This window comes from Oncorhynchus clarkii, chromosome 21 (assembly GCF_045791955.1).
Source record: "Oncorhynchus clarkii lewisi isolate Uvic-CL-2024 chromosome 21, UVic_Ocla_1.0, whole genome shotgun sequence".
Taxonomy (NCBI): domain Eukaryota; kingdom Metazoa; phylum Chordata; class Actinopteri; order Salmoniformes; family Salmonidae; genus Oncorhynchus; species Oncorhynchus clarkii.
In genome coordinates, this window is record NC_092167.1 from 48,548,190 (window position 1) to 48,564,959 (window position 16,770).

General features: G+C 48.2%; 1 protein-coding gene across 1 annotated transcript in view; it reads left to right on the forward strand.

The window, feature by feature from the left end:
- Positions 1-14,951: 14,951 nt before the first annotated feature.
- The window catches only part of LOC139379499 (zeta-sarcoglycan-like), a 48,862-nt gene continuing 47,043 nt past the window's right edge, over positions 14,952-16,770 (forward strand). Inside the window, exon 1 of the mRNA XM_071122317.1 lies at positions 14,952-15,146. Coding sequence (XP_070978418.1) covers positions 14,952-15,146 — 195 coding nt within the window. The remainder of the gene's footprint in view (positions 15,147-16,770) is intronic.

A 16,770-nucleotide genomic window follows, 5' to 3' on the forward strand; every position in this document is an offset into this window, starting at 1 on the left:
CTGATTCCGGTGTGAGTTATCTGGCCCAAATGTATTACTTGGGGCTCTGGCCGATTCCGGTGTGAGTTATCTGGCCCAAATGTATTACTTGGGGCTCTGGCCGATTGGGGCTACTCTCTGACAGATTATTACACGGGCTGCTTTATATAATTAACATTTAATTATTTATACAAAAAAATAATGTGTCTTAATACCAAAACCAATGCTTTCCCCCCCAAACAACTGATAGAGAAAAACGAACAAAAAAATGTAGTCTTCCTTATTTTGTATGTATTAAACATCTGAAATCAGAATTGTAATACCCTTTACTGTGAATGAGTTCTACGGACACTTTCTTATCTAGATATAGTATATTAATCGCATATCTGCACCAAAACACAATACAAATGGCATTGTGTCTTACAATGTACACACAATACCTCATAATGACAAAGCGAAAACAGGTTTTTTGAAATTTTTGCAAATGTTTTCAAAATAAAAACAGAAATTCCTTATTTACATAAGTATTCAGACCCTTTGCTATGAGACTCGAAATTGAGCTCAGGTGCATCCTGTTTCCATTGATCATCCTTGAGATGTTTCTACAACTTGATTGGAGTCCACCTGTGGTAAATTCAATTGATTGGACATGATTTGGAAAGGCACACACCTGCCTATCTAAGATCCCACAGTTGACATTGCATGTCAGAGCAAAAACCAAGCCATGAGGTCAAAGGAATTGTCTATAGAGCTCCGAGACAGGATTGTGTCGAAGCACAGATCTGGGGAAGGCTACCAAAAAATGTCTGCAGCATTGAAGGTCCCCAAGAACACTGTGGCCTCCATCATTCTCCCGAGTGGCACTGCATCTCAGTGCTAGAGGCGTCACTACAGACACCCTGGTTTGAATTCTCAAATACTGTTTTTGCTTTGTCATTATGGGGTATTGTGATGTCATTATGGGGTATTGTGATGTCATTATGGGGTATTGTGATGTCATTATGGGGTATTGTGATGTCATTATGGGGTATTGTGATGTCATTATGGGTTATTGTGTGTAGATTGATGAGGGAAAAAAACAATTTAATACATTTTAGAATAAGTCTGTAACCTACCAATTCTTTTTTATTTGTAAATCTATTTTTTGGAATTCGGTCGAAGTCTCAACTTACAATTGACAGTAAGAATAGTAGAATACACCAGGTGCAATTTCGGAATGTGTTTGTGCAGCAGTCCCCGACACTCAGTCATGAATGTGCAGCACAGTTTATAACATGAATGTGCAGCACAGTTTATAACATGAATGTGCAGCACAGTTTATAGCATGAATGTGCAGCACAGTTTATAACATGAATGTGCAGCACAGTTTATAACATGAATGTGCAGCACAGTTTATAACATGAATGTGCAGCACAGTTTATAACATGAATGTGCTGCACAGTTTATAACATGAATGTGCAGCACAGTTTATAACATGAATGTGCAGCACAGTTTATAACATGAATGTGCTGCACAGTTTATAACATGAATGTGCACCACCTATTTTTATTTATTTATTAGTCTTTAAACTACTACTAACAATCACCCACATTAGAAAAATATTGAATTTCTAACTTCACATTTCCCTAGTATAGGCTAATTATCGTAATGAACGATATCAGCAAAATGCCTGCGATTGTAACGCTTGAAATGTCAGGCCAATACGCAGCGTGGTAAGTGTTCATCCTTTTAATAAACTGAACTGAACACTAAATACAAAGTAACGAAAGAGAACAAACGAAACAGCTCCGTCTAGGTGCAACACACACAGAACAGAAAATAAACACCCACTAAACACAAGTGGGTAAAGGCTACCTAAGTATGATTCTCAATCAGAGACAACTAACGACACCTGCATCTGATTGAGAACCACACCAGGCCAAACGCAAAAACACAACATAGAAAACGGGAACATAGACAACCCACCCAACTCACGCCCTGACCATATTTAAAACAAAGACATTACAAAATAACTAAGGTCAGAACGTGACAGCGATAATTGTTTGGTATGGTCGGGGTCTATAATTTTTGGGTTGTCATCCTAATTCTAATAATGAATCTCGAAGAAACACACAAGTCATTAATTGGTTATTAATTAATTGGTTACTGTTTTACCATGTACTTTCTAAGTAAATAACTAGCCATTTCTGTACCGTAGCATGAAGTGCTTCCGATCTTTTTTCTTTGCCCCAGGTCCGGAAGGAGCTCTGTGGATGCAGGTATTTGTTCCAAGCCAGCACTAGCACATCAGATTTGTGTTTTGGCACTAGATGGGAACCAAAGCTTGCACACTATCTGGTAATCCATGACCAGGAGTGAAGACCTAGGGCAACAGAGTAAATATTAAAAATTATTTAAAAAACGTTTTACCAATCCTGTGGTTCATAGACAGCCTACCCACAGTAACTGCACAGTTACTGGAGATATATAGGCTTTTTTTTACGGACAATTTCCTGTCTGGAATTATAATGTAAACGTGACACTTCCTCTCTGATCGTTTGATAAATGCAAATGTGTCCTCCATGGGGCAACATGCTAAATGGAGCTCCCTGAGGATTTGCTGGGGATTAGCATGGAAAGCCAGTGTACTGTGGATGAGAGTCTTGACTGTTTACATCAGCACTTTGTCGTTTCTTTCGATTTTCACTTCCGTAAAAGCCTGAGAGGGGAAACAAATTAATCTCTTAACCTCCTCAACAACATCTACGCTGGCTGTCTGTGTGCTGTTGGCGCCAAATTCCACAAAGTTCCTAATTAAAGCACCTGTTATTAAAACAGGTATAGGGACGATGTTGTGGGCTTGACATCACCAGCCTATCATGAAGTGTCAATTTGAATCTGAAAATAATTAAGCAAATGAAAAACACTTTATTTTAGCTGTTGATCATTTACACTGTTATAACAGTTCCTAGCACTAGCAGTGAACTTATTGGAGTGCTTTCATCTCTTTAAAAAAAAAAAGCTGGTAAAAGTGCACAGCTGTCTGTAAACAGGAAATGGACAGCCATCTGTAGACAGGAAAAGGACAGCCGTCTGTAAACAGGAAATGGACAGCCATCTGTAGACAGGAAATGGACAGCCATCTGTAGAAAGGGAAAGGACAGCCGTCTGTAGACAGGAAATGGACAGCCATCTGTAGAAAGGGAAAGGACAGCCGTCTGTAAACAGGAAATGGTCAGCCATCTGTAGACAGGAAATGGACAGCCATCTGTAAAAAGGGAAAGGACATCCGTCTGAAGACAGGAAATGGACAGCCAACTGTAGACAGGAAAAGGACAGCCGTCTGTAGACAGGAAATGGACAGCCGTCTGTAAACAGGAAATGGACAGCCGTCTGTAGACAGGAAATGGACAGCCATCTGCAAAAAGGAAAAGGACAGCCGTCTGTAAACAGGAAACGGACAGCCGTCTGTAAACAGGAAATGGACAGCCGTCTGTAGACAGGGAAGGGCACACTTTATTGTCTATTTCAACTGTGATGGAGCCAACAAAATTGGGCTTCACATTACGAGAGTTTGGGACTATAAGGTTCTATCTGCATTTTTGTAAATATTGAGTTACTGACATACCCTTGTTCTGTTCAATGTTCTATACCTATATAGTATTCTGAATAGCCCAATTCATGTTGTTAAATTGAAAAGAATACAAGATTAAAATCGCTGACGCCATTCAAACCAATAAGCGTTTGGAACTTTAAAGCCAGTTATCTCAGAATCCTCTTCTTGCAGATAAAACTTTATAAGGCCAAACTCTAGATTAGTCAATTCACTATTGAGAACAGCTGAATTAGTCAATTCACTATTGAGAACAGCTGGATTAGTCAATTCACTATTGAGAACATCTGGATTAGTCAATCCACTATTGAGAACAGCTGAATTAGTCAATCCACTATTGAGAACAGCTGAATTAGTCAATCCACTATTGAGAACAGATGGATTAGCCAATCCACTATTGAGAACAGCAAGAACCACAGGGGTGTAAACCCTTTGATTACTACATCAATACTGGCCCTGATGGAGGGGAATGTCTTCATCAATAGCTTGATTTACAGACATTACATTATTTTCAAGACCAATGCAACACCATCTTTGTTTAGCCATCTGACATATTGGCTTCTAGACCATGGATCATCAACTACATTCAGTCGCGGGTTGATTTTCTTTTCTTCAGCGTATGGTCAGGGGACTGGAACATAATTACAAATCATTTGTAGTCTGCAAATTGACTGCAAGAAGCCCAAACAGATGTGGTATTTGACTTAAACATAATTATTTCAAACCTTGCTTATGTTTGTATACAATCACATATATCTATCTATTATGCCTGGGAATACTTGGAAACAGATGTATAACATTTTAATCACTTGGAGCTGATTTCCTGGCGTCCATATTGTTTCATTCAATTGAATAAATGTTGCCTTTTGCTGAAAGAACTTGGGCAGTCATAGATTTAGGACCAGTCCAAGTCAACATTTTGGGGTATTGCTTTTTTACGTCTAACTACTGCTGTTATTGTGTCTCTCCACTTTCCCATTGCTGCCTTCGTGGTTGGTTACATGCAGGACAGAAGAAAGTAGTGGGAGAGACTCAAGTCATTAGTGCTTCTCCAATGTTTTCTTACCTCTGGCGGAGGAGGTGTAGTGGGACGCCCGCGGCATCATGGAGAGAGAGAGACCATGCAGGAGCTGTAGTGGGACGCCCGTGGCATCATGGAGAGAGAGAGAGAGCATGCAGGAGATGGATTGAGACACCCGCGGCATCACAGAGAGAGAGAGCATGCAGGAGCTGTAGTGGGACGCCCGTGGCATCATGGAGAGAGAGAGAGAGCATGCAGGAGATGGATTGAGACACCCGCGGCATAACAGAGAGAGAGAGAGCATGCAGGAGATGGATTGAGACACCCGCGGCATCACAGAGAGAGAGAGAGCATGCAGGAGCTGTAGTGGGACGCCCGTGGCATCATGGAGAGAGAGAGAGAGCATGCAGGAGATGGATTGAGACACCCGCGGCATCACAGAGAGAGAGAGCATGCAGGAGCTGTAGTGGGACGCCCGTGGCATCACAGAGAGAGAGAGAGCATGCAGGAGCTGTAGTGGGACACCCGCGGCATCACAGAGAGAGAGAGCATGCAGGAGCTGTAGTGGGACACCCGCGGCATCACAGAGAGAGAGAGCATGCAGGAGCTGTAGTGGGACGCCCGTGGCATCATGGAGAGAGAGAGAGAGCATGCAGGAGATGGATTGAGACACCCGCGGCATCACAGAGAGAGAGAGCATGCAGGATGCTGTAGTGGGACGCCCGTGGCATCACAGAGAGAGAGAGAGCATGCAGGAGCTGTAGTGGGACGCCCGTGGCATCACAGAGAGAGAGAGCATGCAGGAGCTGTAGTGGGACGCCCGTGGCATCACAGAGAGAGAGAGCATGCAGGAGATGGATTGAGACACCCGTGGCATCACAGAGAGAGAGAGAGCATGCAGGAGCTGTAGTGGGACGCCCGTGGCATCACAGAGAGAGAGAGAGCATGCAGGATGCTGTAGTGGGACGCCCGTGGCATCACAGAGAGAGAGAGAGCATGCAGGAGCTGTAGTGGGACGCCCGTGGCATCACAGAGAGAGAGAGCATGCAGGAGCTGTAGTGGGACGCCCGTGGCATCACAGAGAGAGAGAGCATGCAGGATGCTGTAGTGGGACGCCCGTGGCATCACAGAGAGAGAGAGAGCATGCAGGAGCTGTAGTGGGACGCCCGTGGCATCACAGAGAGAGAGAGCATGCAGGAGCTGTAGTGGGACGCCCGTGGCATCATGGAGAGAGAGAGCATGCAGGATGCTGTAGTGGGACGCCCGTGGCATCACAGAGAGAGAGAGAGCATGCAGGAGCTGTAGTGGGACGCCCGTGGCATCACAGAGAGAGAGAGCATGCAGGATGCTGTAGTGGGACGCCCGTGGCATCACAGAGAGAGAGAGCATGCAGGAGCTGTAGTGGGACGCCCGTGGCATCACAGAGAGAGAGAGCATGCAGGAGCTGTAGTGGGACGCCCGTGGCATCACAGAGAGAGAGAGCATGCAGGAGCTGTAGTGGGACGCCCGTGGCATCACAGAGAGAGAGAGCATGCAGGAGCTGTAGTGGGACGCCCGAGGCATCACAGAGAGAGAGAGCATGCAGGAGCTGTAGTGGGACGCCCGCGGCATCACAGAGAGAGAGAGCATGCAGGAGCTGTAGTGGGACGCCCGCGGCATCACAGAGAGAGAGAGCATGCAGGAGCTGTAGTGGGACGCCCGCGGCATCACAGAGAGAGAGAGCATGCAGGAGCTGTAGTGGGACGCCCGCGGCATCACAGAGAGAGAGAGAGCATGCAGGAGCTGTAGTGGGACGCCCGCGGCATCACAGAGAGAGAGAGCATGCAGGAGCTGTAGTGGGACGCCCGTGGCATCACAGAGAGAGAGAGCATGCAGGAGCTGTAGTGGGACGCCCGTGGCATCACAGAGAGAGAGAGCATGCAGGAGCTGTAGTGGGACGCCCGCGGCATCACAGAGAGAGAGAGCATGCAGGAGCTGTAGTGGGACGCCCGTGGCATCACAGAGAGAGAGAGCATGCAGGAGCTGTAGTGGGACGCCCGCGGCATCACAGAGAGAGAGAGCATGCAGGAGCTGTAGTGGGACGCCCGCGGCATCACAGAGAGAGAGAGCATGCAGGAGCTGTAGTGGGACGCCCGCGGCATCACAGAGAGAGAGAGCATGCAGGAGCTGTAGTGGGACGACCGCGGCATCACAGAGAGAGAGAGCATGCAGGAGCTGTAGTGGGACGCCCGCGGCATCACAGAGAGAGAGATTATGCAGGAGCTGTAGTGGGACGCCCGTGGCATCACAGAGAGAGAGAGAGCATGCAGGAGCTGTAGTGGGACGCCCGCGGCATCACAGAGAGAGAGAGCATGCAGGAGCTGTAGTGGGACGCCCGCGGCATCACAGAGAGAGAGAGCATGCAGGAGCTGTAGTGGGACGCCCGTGGCATCACAGAGAGAGAGAGAGCATGCAGGAGCTGTAGTGGGACACCCGCGGCATCACAGAGAGAGAGAGCATGCAGGAGCTGTAGTGGGACGCCCGCGGCATCACAGAGAGAGAGAGCATGCAGGAGCTGTAGTGGGACGCCCGCGGCATCACAGAGAGAGAGAGCATGCAGGAGCTGTAGTGGGACGCCCGCGGCATCACAGAGAGAGAGAGCATGCAGGAGCTGTAGTGGGACGCCCGTGGCATCACAGAGAGAGAGAGCATGCAGGAGCTGTAGTGGGACGCCCGCGGCATCACAGAGAGAGAGAGCATGCAGGAGCTGTAGTGGGACGCCCGCGTCATCACAGAGAGAGAGAGCATGCAGGAGCTGTAGTGGGACGCCCGCGGCATCACAGAGAGAGAGAGCATGCAGGAGCTGTAGTGGGACGCCCGCGGCATCACAGAGAGAGAGAGCATGCAGGAGCTGTAGTGGGACGCCCGCTGTATCACAGAGAGAGAGAGCATGCAGGAGCTGTAGTGGGACGCCCGTGGCATCACAGAGAGAGAGAGAGCATGCAGGAGCTGTAGTGGGACGCCTGCGGCATCACAGAGAGAGAGAGCATGCAGGAGCTGTAGTGGGACGCCCGCGGCATCACAGAGAGAGAGAGCATGCAGGAGCTGTAGTGGGACGCCCGCGGCATCACAGAGAGAGAGAGAGCATGCAGGAGCTGTAGTGGGACGCCCGCGGCATCACAGAGAGAGAGAGCATGCAGGAGCTGTAGTGGGACGCCCGCGGCATCACAGAGAGAGAGAGCATGCAGGAGCTGTAGTGGGACGCCCGCGGCATCACAGAGAGAGAGAGCATGCAGGAGCTGTAGTGGGACGCCCGCGGCATCACAGAGAGAGAGAGAGAGCATGCAGAAGCTGTAGTGGGACGCCCGCGGCATCACAGAGAGAGAGAGCATGCAGGAGCTGTAGTGGGACGCCCGCGGCATCACAGAGAGAGAGAGCATGCAGGAGCTGTAGTGGGATGCCCGCGGCATCACAGAGAGAGAGAGCATGCAGGAGCTGTAGTGGGACGCCCGCGGCATCACAGAGAGAGAGAGCATGCAGGAGCTGTAGTGGGACGCCCGCGGCATCACAGAGAGAGAGAGCATGCAGGAGCTGTAGTGGGACGCCCGCGGCATCACAGAGAGAGAGAGCATGCAGGAGCTGTAGTGGGACGCCCGTGGCATCACAGAGAGAGAGAGCATGCAGGAGCTGTAGTGGGACGCCCGTGGCATCACAGAGAGAGAGAGCATGCAGGAGCTGTAGTGGGACGCCCGTGTTATCACAGAGAGAGAGAGAGAGCAAGCAGGAGCTGTAGTGGGACGCCCGTGGCATCATGGAGAGAGAGAGCATGCAGGAGCTGTAGTGGGACGCCCGCGGCATCACAGAGAGAGAGAACATGCAGGAGCTGTAGTGGGACGCCCGCGGCATCACAGAGAGAGAGAGCATGCAGGAGCTGTAGTGGGACGCCCGCGGCATCACAGAGAGAGAGAGCATGCAGGAGCTGTAGTGGGACGCCCGCGGCATCACAGAGAGAGAGAGCATGCAGGAGCTGTAGTGGGACGCCCGTGGCATCACAGAGAGAGAGAGCATGCAGGAGATGGATTGAGACACCCGTGGCATCACAGAGAGAGAGCATGCAGGAGCTGTAGTGGGACGCCCGTGGCATCACAGAGAGAGAGAGCATGCAGGAGATGGATTGAGACACCCGTGGCATCACAGAGAGAGAGCATGCAGGAGATGGATTGAGACACCCGCGGCATCACAGAGAGAGTGAGCATGCAGGAGCTGTAGTGGGACGCCCGTGGCATCATGGAGAGAGAGAGCATGCAGGAGCTGTAGTGGGACGCCCGTGGCATCACAGAGAGAGAGAGCATGCAGGAGATGGATTGAGACACCCGCGGCATCACAGAGAGAGAGAGCATGCAGGAGCTGTAGTGGGACGCCCGTGGCATCATGGAGAGAGAGAGAGAGCATGCAGGAGATGGATTGAGACACCCGCGGCATCACAGAGAGAGAGAGCATGCAGGAGCTGTAGTGGGACGCCCGTGGCATCATGGAGAGAGAGAGCGAGCATGCAGGAGATGGATTGAGACACCCGTGGCATCATGGAGAGAGAGCATGCAGGAGCTGTAGTGGGACGCCCGCGGCATCACAGAGAGAGAGAGCATGCAGGAGCTGTAGTGGGACGCCCGCGGCATCACAGAGAGAGAGAGCATGCAGGAGCTGTAGTGGGACGCCCGCGGCATCACAGAGAGAGAGAGCATGCAGGAGCTGTAGTGGGACGCCCGCGGCATCACAGAGAGAGAGAGCATGCAGGAGCTGTAGTGGGACGCCCGCGGCATCACAGAGAGAGAGAGCATGCAGGAGCTGTAGTGGGACGCCCGTGGCATCACAGAGAGAGAGAGCATGCAGGAGCTGTAGTGGGACGCCCGAGGCATCACAGAGAGAGAGAGCATGCAGGAGCTGTAGTGGGACGCCCGTGGCATCACAGAGAGAGAGAGCATGCAGGAGCTGTAGTGGGACGCCCGTGTTATCACAGAGAGAGAGAGAGAGCATGCAGGAGCTGTAGTGGGACGCCCGTGGCATCATGGAGAGAGAGAGCATGCAGGAGCTGTAGTGGGACGCCCGCGGCATCACAGAGAGAGAGAGCATGCAGGAGCTGTAGTGGGACGCCCGCGGCATCACAGAGAGAGAGAGCATGCAGGAGCTGTAGTGGGACGCCCGCGGCATCACAGAGAGAGAGAGCATGCAGGAGCTGTAGTGGGACGCCCGCGGCATCACAGAGAGAGAGAGCATGCAGGAGCTGTAGTGGGACGCCCGTGGCATCACAGAGAGAGAGAGCATGCAGGAGATGGATTGAGACACCCGTGGCATCACAGAGAGAGAGCATGCAGGAGCTGTAGTGGGACGCCCGTGGCATCACAGAGAGAGAGAGCATGCAGGAGATGGATTGAGACACCCGTGGCATCACAGAGAGAGAGCATGCAGGAGATGGATTGAGACACCCGCGGCATCACAGAGAGAGTGAGCATGCAGGAGCTGTAGTGGGACGCCCGCGGCATCACAGAGAGAGAGAGCATGCAGGAGCTGTAGTGGGACGCCCGTGGCATCACAGAGAGAGAGAGCATGCAGGAGCTGTAGTGGGACGCCCGTGGCATCACAGAGAGAGAGAGCATGCAGGAGCTGTAGTGGGACGCCCGTGGCATCACAGAGAGAGAGAGAGAGCATGCAGGAGCTGTAGTGGGACACCCGTGGCATCATGGAGAGAGAGAGCATGCAGGAGCTGTAGTGGGACGCCCGTGGCATCACAGAGAGAGAGAGAGCATGCAGGAGCTGTAGTGGGACACCCGTGGCATCATGGAGAGAGAGAGCATGCAGGAGCTGTAGTGGGACGCCCATGGCATCACAGAGAGAGAGAGAGAGCATGAAGGAGCTGTAGTGGGACACCCATGGCATCATGGAGAGAGAGAGCATGCAGGAGCTGTAGTGGGACGCCCGTGGCATCACAGAGAGAGAGAGAGCATGCAGGAGCTGTAGTGGGACGCCCGCGGCATCACAGAGAGAGAGAGCATGCAGGAGCTGTAGTGGGACGCCCGTGGCATCATGGAGAGAGAGAGCATGCAGGAGCTGTAGTGGGACGCCCGTGGCATCACAGAGAGAGAGAGCATGCAGGAGATGGATTGAGACACCCGCGGCATCACAGAGAGAGAGAGCATGCAGGAGCTGTAGTGGGACGCCCGTGGCATCATGGAGAGAGAGAGAGAGCATGCAGGAGATGGATTGAGACACCCGCGGCATCACAGAGAGAGAGAGCATGCAGGAGCTGTAGTGGGACGCCCGTGGCATCATGGAGAGAGAGAGCATGCAGGAGCTGTAGTGGGACGCCCGTGGCATCACAGAGAGAGAGAGCATGCAGGAGATGGATTGAGACACCCGCGGCATCACAGAGAGAGAGAGCATGCAGGAGCTGTAGTGGGATGCCCGTGGCATCATGGAGAGAGAGAGAGAGCATGCAGGAGATGGATTGAGACACCCGTGGCATCATGGAGAGAGAGCATGCAGGAGATGGATTGAGACACCCGTGGCATCATGGAGAGAGAGAGAGCATGCAGGAGCTGTAGTGGGACGCCCGTGGCATCACAGAGAGAGAGAGCATGCAGGAGATGGATTGAGACACCCGCGGCATCACAGAGAGAGGAGATGGATTGAGACATGGCATCATGGAGATGCAGGAGATGGATTGAGACACCCGTGGCATCATGAAGAGAGAGAGCATGCAGGAGCTGTAGTGGGACGCCCGTGGCATCACAGAGAGAGAGAGCATGCAGGAGATGGATTGAGACACCCGTGGCATCATGGAGAGAGAGAGCATGCAGGAGATGGATTGAGACACCCGTGGCATCACAGAGAGAGAGAGCATGCAGGATGCGATTCTGCTGATTAATATCAGCAGGCATTTTTTTCTAATTTTCTTTCATTGAATGTTTATCGGCTGCGTTTTGCTGCCCTTTTGCAGCACGTCGCTGTTTGATTCAAAACAGTGTGTACCCTATCACTCTCACCGCTAATTGGTGGAGATGAGCTGTGCCGACGGAGGTAGAATGACTGCTGGGTAATTGCTAGCTTGGTTCGCTTGGCTGCAATGTATGTTCTCAATGCTGGGAGGGCACCACAGCCCCCGTCCTGAAGCAAAACCAGCACCAAGTTACCTTGGTAAACGTTGACTGAAGGGATTGATAGGGAAGTAAAGCAAGAGAAAGTTACTCATCATATTTCAATGTTAATCATTTTCTACCTTGACCTCAATACCCTCATCTACAGTGTGCCAAACATTGAGGTTGTGAAATTGCTGTAGAAAAACACTGCAAAATGCTGTCTTAACTTCATACAGGGAGCGATGCTGTTCTGACTTCATACAGGGAACGATGCTGCCCTGATTTCATACAGGGAACGATGCTGCCCTGATTTCATACAGGGAACGATGCTGTCCTGACTTCATAAAGGGAACGATGCTGTCCTGACTTCATAAAGGGAACGATGCTGTCCTGATTTCATAAAGGGAACGATGCTGTCCTGACTTCATAAAGGGAACGATGCTGTCCTGACTTCATAAAGGGAACGATGCTGTCCTGACTTCATAAAGGGAACGATGCTGTCCAGATTTCATAAAGGGAACGATTCTGTCCTGACTTCATAAAGGGAACGATGCTGTCCTGACTTCATATGAGGAACGATGCTGTCCTGACTTCATATGAGGAACGATGCTGTCCTGACTTCATATGAGGAACGATGCTGTCCTGACTTCATATGAGGAACGATGCTGTCCTGACTTCATATGAGGAACGATGCTGTCCTGACTTCATATGAGGAACGATTTGTGCAAATCTTCATCCTCACAGTTCCGTAAAGGGTTGTCTCGAAAGAAACAACTTGTGCCGGTAGTAGAAAATAGGTGCTATTGGCTCATACTCCATGGGTCATGTTCTACATGTCTACAGATTGACAAAGCACCACCACTGCCTGCTGTGCTCTATTCCATTTGCTCTGTCAATGCCCGAACTTTAGCATGCATGACGTGCTAGGGTAATGTATGCATTCAACTCTGCAAAGAAATTGCAGCATCTAGCTACCAGCGTTTTGGGAACAGTGGGTTGCCATAGAAATTAGAGGGGCAGAAGAGTCATTTCCCCTAGCAACAGAGGATTAAAAATAGACTATGGAGTTGTCCTGCTGTGACACGTTGGATTAAAGAGAGAACTTTGCAATTTAAAAAAAAAATATATACTGTGAACTGTTTCCGTACCCCTGAGGGCCTTTAAATTCCACTACTGTTAAAGGATTTTATTCTGCTAGTATCTAAGTATTTTGATCAAGCCAAAGACATTCTCCTAACAAACAGAATGTGTGTTTTTTTTATCCTCTACGCAATGTGTACACTATTTATGATAATGAACAAGCAAGACTAAGTTCAATTTTTGTTTTATACATTTATTTTGATGGATAAATGTTTTGAGAGCAAAATACTATACATTACAGCGTCTTATATATCTAATCACCGAAGGTATTTAGTGTGACTCAAAAGGCCTGTCCCTCTAGGTCTCAGGTGCACTCACACTCATCTCTCGTAGTTATCTTCCATGAAGTGTATCAGCGGCGTAATTAGACTCACTGACCTTTCTAGTCCAATGATATGGTTCATTTGTATTCACTGCAAAGCCCCAACTTCCATTGGTGAGAAATATGCCCGAAACAAAGACCTTTCTTCTGAAACTCGTCAGTCTATTATTGTTCTGAGAAATGAAGGCTACCTCATGCAAGAACTTTTCAAGAAACTGAAGATCTCGTACAATGCTGTGTACTACTCCCTTCACAGAACAGCGCAAACTGTCTCTAACCAGAATAGAAAGAGGAGTTGGTAGGCCCCGGTGCACAACTGAGCAAGAGGACAAGTACATTAGAATGTCTAGTTTGAGAAACAGACGCCTCACAAGTCCTCAACTGGCAGCTTCATTAAATAGTACCCGCAAAACACCAGTCTCAACGTCAACAGTGAAGAGGAGACTCCGGGATGCCGGCCTTCTAGGCAGAGTTGCAAAGAAAAAGACATATCTCAGACTGGCTAATAAGAAGAAAATATTAAGATGGGCAAAAGAACACAGACACTGGACAGAGGAAGATTGAACAAAAGTGTTATAGACAGACTAATATAATTTTGAGGTGTTCGGATCACAAACAAGAACATTCGTGAGACGCAGAAAAAAATGAAAATATGCTGGAGGATTGCTTTGGTGGTGGTAAAGTGGGAGATTTGTACAGGGTAAAAGGGATCTTGACGAAGGAAGGTGTCACGTTGGTATGAATGATTCGGGAGACTGGCACAGGAATGCGTAATAGTTATTTTTATTAAGCCCAAATTACGGCGTGCCGTGTAAAGGCATGGGGTGGAAGACCAAACAAACACGTAACAAAACACAGGGTAGTAACCCAAACAAAAGAGCGAGGAGTACCTCGACTAAATAACGCAAGGGCACAATGATTAACACACGGGACGAGACCCGTAATCATCTGCGCAATCCACAATGGCACTAAAGCCAAAACACACGCAGGTATTCACACGCACCAACGGACATTGTAACAATAATCGCCAGCCCAATGGTAAAACAAAGGGCACATTTATAACAATACAATCAGTGGGAATGGGGGCCAGGTGTGCACAATGTCACAATTCCGGAGGGATTCGTGACAGAAGGCTATCACTCCATTTTGCAACGCCATGCCATACCCTGTGGACGGCACTTAATTGAAGCCAATTTCCTCCTACAACAGGACAATGACCCAAAGCCCAGCTCCAAACTATGTAATAACTACTTAGGGAAGAAGCAGTCAAATGGTGTTCTGTCTATAATGGAGTGGCCAGCACAGTCACCGGATCTCAACACTATTGAGCTGTTGTGGGAGCAGCTTGACCGAATGGTACGTAAGAAGTGCCCATCAAGCCAATCCAATTTGTGGGAGGTGCTTCAGGAATCATGGGTGAAATCTCTTCAGATTACCTCAACCAATTGACAATTAGAAAGCCAAAGGTTTGCAAGGCTGCAATTGCTGAAAATGGAGGGTTCTTTGATGAAAGCAAAGTTTGAAGGACACAATTATTATTTCAATTAAAAATCATTAGTTATAACCTTGGCAAAATCTAGACTATATTTCCGATTCATTTTGCAACTCATTTCATGTATGTTTTCATAGAAAACAAGGACATTTCTAAGTGACCCCAAACTTTTCAACGGTAGTGTATGTAGTAATATAAATGTATTATAAACCCTGTATGTATGTTATTCCCCAATTTTTTTTTAGCATGGCATCTAATGCTCAGATGCCCCTCTCTCTCTGGTTGTGTTCCAGATGACTGAGGAACAGTACGTACTGGAGGCCCAGTCGGGCCATCTTCAGCAGCCCAGGTGCGACGCTGTCGACACCGTGGGACTCTATGGGTGGAGGAAGAGATTCCTCTACTTTTTCCTCTCGCTGTTGCTGGTCATAATGATAGTCAACCTGGCCTTAACTGTGTGGATAGTAAAGGTCATGCATTTCACTGTGGTGGGTAGCCTACCGTATAATGTTTTACAGTAGCCTACTGTATAATGTTTTACAATAACTTTTGTATATTGTTTTACAGTAACCTACTGTATATTGTTTTACAGTAGCCTATTGTATAATGTTTTACAGTAGCCTATTATATAATGTTTTACAGTAGCCTAATGTATAATGTTTTACAGTAGCCTATTGTATAATGTTTTACAGTAGCCTAATGTATAATGTTTTATAGTAGCCTACTATATGTTTTACAGTAGCCTATTGTATAATGTTTTACAGTAGCCTACTGTATATTGTGAACCAGTTTGCACAGGCCTGCTTATACTCTATTATACTAATGGGGGATTTGTCCACTAAAATACATTTGGATGGTGCTACATGGATGAGGTGAATGAATGTAAATTAAAGAGACAGATTTGATTGAATTATTGATTTAACATTACACTTGACATAGCAAGTGTATGTTCTGTGTTAAGATATACTTGATTCATAAGTACAATAGAAGTTTTGCAAGATAACACACATACATACATATGTAATTAAGATTAAAACAATAGCTGAATTGGCTCTGATGAAAAGAATTGCATTCACGCCAGATTGTCTAAAGTCTTCTACAAAGAATATCACTGCAAAGACACAAAACGGGAAAAAGTTTATAGCTGTATAGTGCAGAATTTTGAAAGCGATTCAGGGACAATGTATGCAATCAACCATTTTGTAAAAAAAAACCTGAAGAGAGCATCGTACTGTGACGGATCTGTCACCCGGGACTGTCTTTATCTTTGACTCCCAAACAATTTATGTCATTTACTCAAGTGTTTCCTTTGTTTTGGCAGTTACCTACAGTGCCCCTTGACTTTTTTCACATTTTGTTAGGTTATAGCCTTATTCTAAAATTGATTTAATTATTTTTTCACTCATCAATCTACACACGATACCCCATAATGACATAGCAAAAATGGGTTTTTAGAAATGTTTGATAATTTATATTTTAAAAAATGAAATATCACATTTACATTAGTCTTTAGACCCATTACTAAGTCCTTTGTTGAAGCACTTTTGGCAATGATTACAGCCTTGAGTCTTCTTGGGTATGATGCTACAAGCTTGACACACCTGTATTTGGGGAGTTTCTCCCATTCTTCTCTGCAGATCCTCTCAATCTCTGTCAGGCTGGATTTGGAGCGTTGCTGGACAACTATTTTCAGGTCTCTCCAGAGATGTTAGATTGGGTTCAAGTCCAGGCTTTGGCTGGGCCACTCAAGGATATTCAGAGACTTGTCCCGAAGCTACTCCTGCATTGTCTTGGCTGCGTACTTAGGGTCGTTGTTGGAAGGTGAACCTTCGCCCCAGTCTGAGGTCCTGATCGCTCTGGAGTAGGTTTTCATCAAGGATCTTTCAGTACTTTGCTCCGTTCATCTTTCCCTTGATCCTGACTAGTCTCCCAGTCCCTGCCACTGAAAAACATCCCCACAGCATGATGCTGCCACCACCATGCTTGGCATTCAGGCCAAAGAGTTCAATCTGGGTTTCATCAGACCAGAGAATCTTGTTTCTCATGGTCTGACAGTCCTTAGGAGCCATTTGGCAGACTCCCAAGCGTGCTGTCATGTGCCTTTTACTGAGT